Below are 9,112 nucleotides of genomic sequence, written 5' to 3'. Positions count from 1 at the left end.
CGCTGGCTGAGGGTGACGCTGCCCTTGGCTCCCAGCGGCTCCGTGCCCCTCGCTGACCACAGGTGGGCCGGGGCCGGGTCACCACGCGTGTCCCGGGGGGCAGCCGGCCGCGCCGCTCCCGTCGCGGGCAGGACCCGAGCGGGGCCAGGGCTGTCCCGGTGCCGGGGCCGGGGCTGTTCGGTGGCGGGGCCGGGCCGCCGCTGCCCCACCGGCGGGCCTTGGGAGAGCGGGCAGGGGGCTGCGAGCCCCCCAGCGCAGCCCCTGGCAGCGCCCCGGGGCCGCCCCGGGCACCCACCCGTGAGAAAAGGCGTGTGAAAGTGTGGGAGAGCCACCGGGTCCCGTAGCCGGTTTTCTACCGGTCTCGCCCAAAATGCGCGTTACCTGGCTGGAATTAGGGTTGCACAGCATCCCTGGCCCCGTCTGGCCACGTCTATAGGCTACCGCCCGGTCGCTATAGGTGCATACAGTCTATAGACACACACGCGTAGTGCTGCATCCTCTACATTTCCAGCTAGCCTTCATTCATATTTAAGCCGCGATTAAATATTTGATCAAAGGTTGAAGGCTAACGCAGGGCGGTGATATTTTTAATGTAGGACCCCTTAGACCAGACTGGTTTGTAAACCGCAGGTGCCCAAAGGTTCCCAGGGCAGCATCCCCCCGGGCGGGCAGCCTCCCCCCAGACAACAATAATGCTGCAGATTGTAGAAGGATTTGAGGCTGCAGCCAGAGAGAAAGGGATTAGGGCGAGAGCACTGGAAGTTAAATTGTGCTGCATATAAAAAATGGGCGGATTGGTCTCTAGATGAGAGCTTGGTACCACCTTCCTTTCTAAAATAAAATCTCTCTGGCATGAAGTCACAGCCTATTTCACATCCGGTTTACCCTGGGACGTATTACTACTGTCTTGGTAAAGAGCAAGCTTTTGTTGTATAGCGGCGGTCGGAATATTGGGAAGAGAAATCTGGGTGCCGAGCCCAGAGGAGCGAAGCAGCGGCGGCGCCGGCGATGGCCGAGGCGGAGTGAGCGGCGGAGCCGGAGCCGCGCAGCCTCCGCGCCGCGCGGGCGGGCGGGCAGAGCCGGGCAGCGGCGCCGCGGACCGTGCCCGAGGGGCTCCCGGTAAGGGCGGCCGCTCGCTCGCAAACCCGCACCCCGACACCGCGCCCCGACACCCGCACCCCTGGGCGCTGCCGGCGGCGGCACCGCGTCCAGGCGCGCAGGCGGCTCCTCGCCCCTCTCCGCAGGTACCGCCGGGCGGTGTGATTTTTTCCCTATCCCTCCAGCTTGAAAATCCGCAGCGATCGATGGGCATCGCAATTTATCTTATTTATTTATTTTTTAGCCTGGACTGATTTTCACCGGTCGCTTGGAAAAGGTGGTTTTGGTGTTTTTTTTTCAATTTATTATTTTATTTGGGGGGGTTTCTTTTTTTTTTTTTCTTGTTTTTTTCTTTTTTTTTCTTTTTTTTTTTTTTTTTTCTTTATTCCGAGGGAGGCGGTGGGAGGGGTGGCTTTCCCAGGGTGAGGGGGAAATACAAAGTTGAAATGCCGGGAGGAAAACAAGTCGCGATTTGCGCCCCAGAGGTGGGTAAACCTCTCAGCGGGACTCAAAAATGCATCAAAATGCCCCTTTTTACCCCCGTGAATTTTTGGTGGTGGTTTTTTTTTGTTGCCTTTTTTTTTCCCCCTTTCCTTTCCAGTGGGCGCTGCTGAAATTCTCCCAGAAGCGTGGCTCGCTCTCCCATTTTGGATGGGAGAGCAGAGCTGGGTCCGGGGCGCTGCGGGCGGGGGGAGGCCGGGGGCTGGGGGCTGCTGCTCTTTAACGCGCCTTGAAAGTCTTGGCTAACATTTGCTTTTTCCAGCTGCAAGAAACTTTCCTTCTCCAGGATTTATAGCGCCTGTATGGGTTTATTGAAGCGGGGGGTGGTGTTGGGAGGGGGGGGGGGGGGGGGGGTGGGCGAGCGTGGAGCTCAACAGATCAAGATAGTTCAGAATAATTCACTTTCCGCTCTTTCTCCCGAGGAGCCTTTTGCAAAGGCAGAAGTTGGCAGGACCGGGAGAAGGCGATTTTTGAAGCCACAGATGCTGCCTTTCCCTTTGGAAGGGGGCTGATCACAGGGCAAGTTCAGATGCAGTCTTGTCCCTGAAGATCTTTCTCCACGCTTGCCTGCCACATCCAGCTCCTTCCTCCCAGCCAGATTAGCTCAGCCCTGCTCAGTCCTTATCTGCCGATCATTTGGCTATAAACGCATTAATTATATCTCATTGCTTACATACCGCTTTGTAATGATATTGTATTGATTTAAATTGTCCCTGGGAGTGTGCAGTGAATGGGGCTAGCTTTATTTAAAGGTACAACAACATTTCCATGTACAGGGCTTCATTTTTTCAGGCATTTTTAAGAAACTTCCATTCACTATCGGGGGAAAACATGGGCTTCCTATTTTGTTGCCCTTATTTCATGTAATGACTACTAAAAATCGACTGGATTTCAGCACAGTATATAGATTCGTAAAGGGACCTGCAGCATCTCCTGGGCAATCAGTTATATCTGGAACACCGATTCCACAAATACCAGCTAACTTTGTATTTTATGGCTTATTGGAAAGCCAAAGAAACCTTCAGAGTTGTGTTACTTTTTACTCAAAGGTGAACTGAGAGTAACTCAGTGAAGTCTGGGCAGAGGACAGGAGTCATTTGGAGAGGAAGAGAAGGCTGCTAATGCAAAAACATTTCCTAGCAGCAATCAGAGACTGGTAGAGATTTAGGAGATGGTGTGTAGGTTGTCAGCACATGGTTTGATTATGAATCGTGCCCTTTAGCTCAACAAAAATACTAGTGTGCATGTGTAGCAGCAGATCACAGAGTCAGAATTGGATCATTTTGCTCCTCTGATGCTAATATTTCAGGGAAGAGGGGAATAGTAATATCTGTAGAAGATAAAAGTTGCTTCCATCACATCAAAGCAAAGCAGTGGCTGCGAGGGAAGCACCGCTCTCCTCAGTCACACTACCACACACCGACACCTGCCAGGAGGTTTGGAAGGGCTCGGGCTGGTTCAAGTCAAGCAAAAAGCAATTACACTGGGTTACCTGGAAATGTTATGGAGGTGCTCTGTCACATTTTCAACACAGGAGGAAAGTGAGTAAGAATTGCCAAAGAGTTTGGGGACAGCAGCTTTAACTCTTAATTGCTTTTCTTAAAATTCAAGAATAATGTAAACAAGAATACACCCTTACTGCCAAAAAAATCCTGCCCTAAGCCTCTGTGTCTGAAAGCAGAAGGTAAATAGGAGAACAGCCAAGGCCGTGCTCCCTTATTCTGAATGACATGAGCTACAGTATTGTGAGGTCATTGCCTGACATCAAATTATTCTGCAAAAGTTTCCAAAATCAGATATGTTCTTCCACGGTACCTGTTTTAATGGAGGGGACGTTGATGATTATTTTCCTTCTAGTTTCAGAGCCCACCATGAAGAGACTCCTGGTGCTTTGTGACTGCCTCTGGGCCTGGAGCCTCCTTCTGAATGCTTTGACTGAAAGAAGGTGGGGAGTTATTTTTTAATGCACCGACGTATTTTAAGAACCTTTAATTTAATATAGCAGCATAAGACAAATACTGCATGGGCTATACTAGTACTAAGTGTATTGGGGGAAGTTAATCCCAGTTCAAATCCCAGTTCAAATCCCAGCTAAATGTAACCAAGGCAAGTCTGAAAGAAATCTACAATTTGTTTGCATAACGTCTTTTTTTTTTCAGTAGTGTGAAGAAAAAAAAGAAAGCAAAAGCTTTCTGAAACAAATTGAAACTAAACTACCTCTTAAACACCTGTGCAATCCTGTCTGCTCTTATATAATGACTACTCAGACACACAAGTTTCTTCAGAGGAAAAAAAAGTGTAATGAAGTGTTTTTTTAGTCTCATTTAAGTGCTGTTTAGTAACTTTATTATCCCTGCAAGCAGAAGCAAAACTTTCACTTCTTTTGGTCAGGAACGTGTCCTAACTTAGTAGCTGTTTTTGCAAATCCGAAGTAGATCTTCCTGGTGAAGGGAGACTGCTTGGATGAAGAAGGATTTGTAAGCTCAAACCCCATAACACCTTGTGTTTGAAAGGCCATGCTGCGCTGCATTTTTATGGAACGCATGTTAAAATCAATCTAAAAATTGCATTAGTATTAAGAATAATTTCTGATCATACAACACTTCACTTAACAACGAGTAGGTTAACTAAAGACTCTAAAGCAGTTTGCAGTATACTGCAATTCAAAAATCAGTTAAGGTGTTTAAGAAGGTTCATAGATATATTTCTGCATTTTAAACATACTAATGTCCTGTCAATAATGTTACCTAATGACCAAAAAGCAGTAGGAATTTTGTATTGTCAATAGCGGGTCCTAAAAGATGTGTTTGTGCCTTAATCTCCACAGTGTCTCCTTATGCATTCGCAGCTCTAGATAAACTTATTTTCTGGCTACCCTGAAGAGTTTAAATAGAGTGGAGTGGACAAAGTGCAAAGGTTCAACTGCACAAGCATTTCCACAAAAAAAAAACCAAACCAAAAAAGAATAAAAGTGGATGATTCATGTAACAATTGCTGTATTGAATAAACATGACATTTTAGAAGAAATACCTTTATTTTGATAATATATTAAGAAAAGTGAGATTTGAAGTATTCATGAAATACTTCATCTGGCCTAGCTAGAGAATTTTATGAAAATGTGTTTATTATAGAGATATATGTGTGTGTATATATATACACACATATATCTTCATTATATCTATAACGTATGCATGTGCATTCTTAAAGTGACAATTAAAATGCATTGGACTAGTGTTTAAAAATTATATGGTGTGTCACTATTATAATGACCTGTAGATGGAGTTAGTGCACAGTTTTTTATTATACTGTGGTTTAATATGAAAACACAATCGCATAGTCCCTTTTTCCTCAAAATGTACACACCTTACATGAAATAGATCTGTTTCTAAAGCCATTTTGTCATAGTAATTTCCCTTGCCTTTTCTTCTGGAGTGCTGTTAATCCTTTATAATGAAAAACAATTGATGAATTAGAGAAAATGTCTGTGGTACAGGAAGACATAGTCTTTCCATATCATTATTCTTGTCATAAAAAACCAGCTTTCGGACTATTTTAATAGGTGTGTTTTGAGTGAAAAATCACAATCCCTCTGGACTTACAGTATGCTTCATACATACACAAACATGCAGATTCTTCCTGTTGTGACCATGTCGGTTAAACCCAGCCCTAACGGTGCTTTTTACCTCCCATAAAATGGTGGGAAGAACAGGTAAGGGTGCTGACAAATGCGACACCCAGAATGGAAGCGGTGTGTTATATTGCATCCTTTCTGACTGCACTGCCACTAGTCCATCTTTCTGACGCCTCTTCTGCAAACATACTCGTTTATTGAGCACAAAAATTTCTGAAGTGTTTTTATATCCTTTTGCCACCTTAATCCTGATGACCTTCTGCTATCCTTGAGATATGTATGTACAGCAACTTGTTTACTGACAATGAGTGTTAACGTAACATTTAATCCAGTGAAAAGTCTTGTGTTGCAATTCCACGCAAAGCGTAAGTGGAATGATCCTTTGAAAGATAATGCTCGCTGGAGACAGCAGGAGAACTTGTTAGCTGGTAACATATAGGAAACATAAAAGAAAAAAAATACTAACGTCTGTGACTTAAAATTCAACATTAGGTATGAAAAATAAATATAAATCAACCTAATTTTTTTATTCAGTGAAGTTATATGATATGGCTACAGGAAATTCATAGTATTTTTTAAAACTGTTAGAGATTTTGTCTTCTTTATTAGAATCAGCGATCTATATGCCCTGAAACCCCTGAAAATCATTCTCTGCAAAGTCACATCCTATTGAAATAAAACAAAAGTGAGTAAAACTGTGCGCCTCAGTTCTGAGTGTTCCGTATTCAAACCTGTACTGCAAATTCACCGGGCAGCATTTGCAGAGCACCTATATTCAGGGTACCTTTCCTCCTCCTCTCTGTGTTTGAGACAAGTGGGATGTATGTGTGGGATACACAAAGGATGTTTGACTGATGCAGCTTCCAGAAAATCATCTTGTAGGTATTTTAATAGAACCAGCTCATTTCATGTAACAGTATATTCCTCCCAAGACGCTCTTTGCTGGTTAGAGCAGGAGCAACTGGCGGAGCAGAGACCCACGTGTCGCTGGAGCAGCGTGGAGAACGAGCTGCCCAATGGAAGAATCACATTTGGGGCTAGACTTGATCCTAACAAAGGCTTTTGGCACTTCACTGTTTACCCAGTTCAGTAGCAATTTGGGTGACAAAATTATGTTTTGGAAAGCAGTGGTTTTGCTTTTAGTCATGATGACTACACATGTTTATAATGGAAGTCTTCCCAGCAAAGAGGGAAAAAGTGATACTGGGTTTGGCTTTAAGACAACTGTAATCTGTGATTAAGGGAATCATCTATGACAGCATATTTGGTAAAGGTTTCAGATTTAAGAGAAAGATTGATTCTGATGTCATCTACAGCAGACGGAAAGCACAGCCTAAGGATTTCATTATGATTTGTGTTGATGGAAGTAAGATTTTGGTAGGTGAGTTCAAAGAGCTTAATTTTATCCTTGTTCAAGCAAAATTTCAGAACCTTTGGCTGAGTTAGAGATAAACATTAGGGATTTGTAAGTGAAGCTTTATAGACATGAGAGATTTCTACATCAACAGATGGTTTTGTTACACATTTGTAAGGAAAAGTTGGAGGTATTCCTCCAAATTTGATCGCTAAAGGAAAAGAGGAAATAAAACAAAATTCTCACTCACTTGATTTACTTCTATATTCATAAAGATGACAACTCTGCGTTTTTTGTTTTATCTTTATTTTAGCATTTCTTTTCAGTACTTAAGTGTCAGTGTTCTAAATTGTTGCATCTTTCTTTGTATGCAACCCCTTTATAACTATTATGAATTAAAGACATTATCTTTTGCTGACAAATGAGCCTTTTCCTGAGGAACACATGTGTTAGAGCATTATAACCGTTAATGAATAATGAGATAAACATTAAGGAACTGATTTTCTATTTGCTCACCATTTATAGAAAGGCACTGATTTTCTACAGTTTTACAAAAAAATATACAAATTAAGAAGAAAATATTTAAGTGAAAGAACTCTATAAAGCACTACAGTTTTGTTTTATGGAGGAAATTTTGTGACCATAAACCAGTATAAGCAAGATTAAACAGGCTTGGGAATTACTATTTTGTAAGGTTATTGGTGAATTACTGTTTTTTCAGTTTAACTGTTCTGTATTTCAGCTACGGACAAACCTCGTCACAAGATGAACTTAAAGACAACACCACAGTATTTACCAGAATATTGGATCGTCTGCTGGATGGTTATGATAACCGCTTGAGACCAGGACTGGGAGGTGTGTTGTATTATAATTTTCAAGGTTGCACGCAGTTAAAACAAAGTTATTTTTTCATTATATACTTGTTTTAATTCTATTTATATATACACGTAAAATAATGCTGATATGTAATACCATTTTTTCAAAAAATGCCATGTTTTCTCTGTCATTCACATACTCAGTTTTCTCACGCTTATATCCAAAAGAAGAAGAAAATAGTTCACAATTCAAGAAGATATCTGGATAAATATTAAAACTTTGAATATATGAAGAACAAAAGACAATAAAATATGACCTGTGACCTGACAAATGACAAGTTTATGAATCAGGCCTAAGCAGTACATCTATCTATGACTTTCTTCATAAGAGGATTTGGCTTTAAAAGTAAAAGCATCAATCAACCCTAGTCATAAAAGTCTTAGAGAAGTTTATAAGATATTTTTTTTCTGCTTATGTATGTCAGGATTTGTTTCTGTGACATTTTGTCTTCACAGCTTAGTAAAAATGTCTGTCATCTGTTTTTGGTGCTGAATCCATAGAAGGGTACAAAATCACACAGCAATTACAGCTTTCTGAAAACATTGTTACAGAACCTAGACTTTAGTAGCATCTCTGTGTCCATGCATTGATTTGTTCTACGGTGACATGATCCCAAATCTGGGTCTTAAAAGCTCGTTGTTCCCAAACATGAAAGTTCTAAACTTACAAGCAAAATTTGTTCTTTCCAGTGCATGGGAAGGTTGGGTTTACTTCTTTCAGATGACTTTTTGTTTGTTTGGGTTTTACTTTTGGACAGTTCAGGTAAAATGAAACAGAGGAACCCATCCCACAAAGTATAGTTCAACCTGTTTTCATATAATAGCTCTCAGAGGAGCTGCATTATAGGAAGAACAGGGTACTGCATTAAGAATTCTGACGCCATCTCCTGTGGATGAAATGGAAGGTAATTAAAAGTAAGCTTATTCTGCGGTTTGAGGCTACCATCTTACAACAGTTCTTGAATTTTGAGCCAGCTTCTTCAATGGTTTGACTTCACTAACTTCAAGGACCGGTTAAAGATAAAATTCTGTTTATAAAGTATTAACACATTTAAAAATGGGTTGGTCTGTAAATTTTTGTGTGCAATTTTAGATAATACAGAACAAAATAAGAATCACTTTTTACTTTTATCTACCCGTACTTTTGCCTGCTTACTTGTAAACCCTTGGACTAGCGTAGAAATAAATGCTCCTTATTCTTTGATTAATGCAACTGTACAGTTCAGTCAGCTACTATATCACAGTAAATAAACATAGCAGAGAGGGAAATAAATAAATGAAACTCTGTAAACTGTGTAGAGTCTGGTACATGTCTACAAGAAAAATCTGAGCATATAATGATTTCTTATATGAGTTTTGTAGCTATTATTATTTGTTTAACAGCTACTAGAAGAGCAAACAGAGATGCAAAAGGACTTTCTCTCATTCTCCAGATTGCAATTTAGAGAACTAAGCACATCAATGTAGAGTCTTACGTATGTGTATATATATATATGTTCTGAAGCCAGACTGCAAGGGTGTGCTGGGAAACCAGGTCTGTGTACCTCGTGAAAGGAGCATCCAGTCCAGTTAAAATTTATTTCTGACAGAAAGACTGTTTAATGGAACTGCCTCTAGAGGAGGAAAGGAGTCTCTTCACAAACCTTAATAGCC

The 9,112-nt window shown here is 41.6% G+C and overlaps 1 protein-coding gene across 4 annotated transcripts in view; it reads left to right on the top strand.

Annotated features, from left to right (window-relative positions):
• Window positions 1-747: 747 nt before the first annotated feature.
• Window positions 748-9,112, top strand: part of GABRA1 (gamma-aminobutyric acid type A receptor subunit alpha1) — a 43,998-nt gene continuing 35,633 nt past the window's right edge. Inside the window, exons 1-3 of one of the 4 annotated variants that reach the window (XM_005231730.3) lie at window positions 748-910; window positions 3,457-3,544; window positions 7,327-7,439. In XM_005231730.3, the coding sequence (XP_005231787.2) occupies window positions 853-910; window positions 3,457-3,544; window positions 7,327-7,439 (259 nt within the window). In that variant the 5' untranslated portion in view covers window positions 748-852. The other 3 variants (XM_055812695.1, XM_027778744.2, XM_027778745.2) reach the window with 3 other exon arrangements.

This window comes from Falco peregrinus, chromosome 8 (genome assembly GCF_023634155.1).
Source record: "Falco peregrinus isolate bFalPer1 chromosome 8, bFalPer1.pri, whole genome shotgun sequence".
NCBI lineage: Eukaryota > Metazoa > Chordata > Aves > Falconiformes > Falconidae > Falco > Falco peregrinus.
This window is presented reverse-complemented; position numbering and strand designations above follow the sequence as displayed.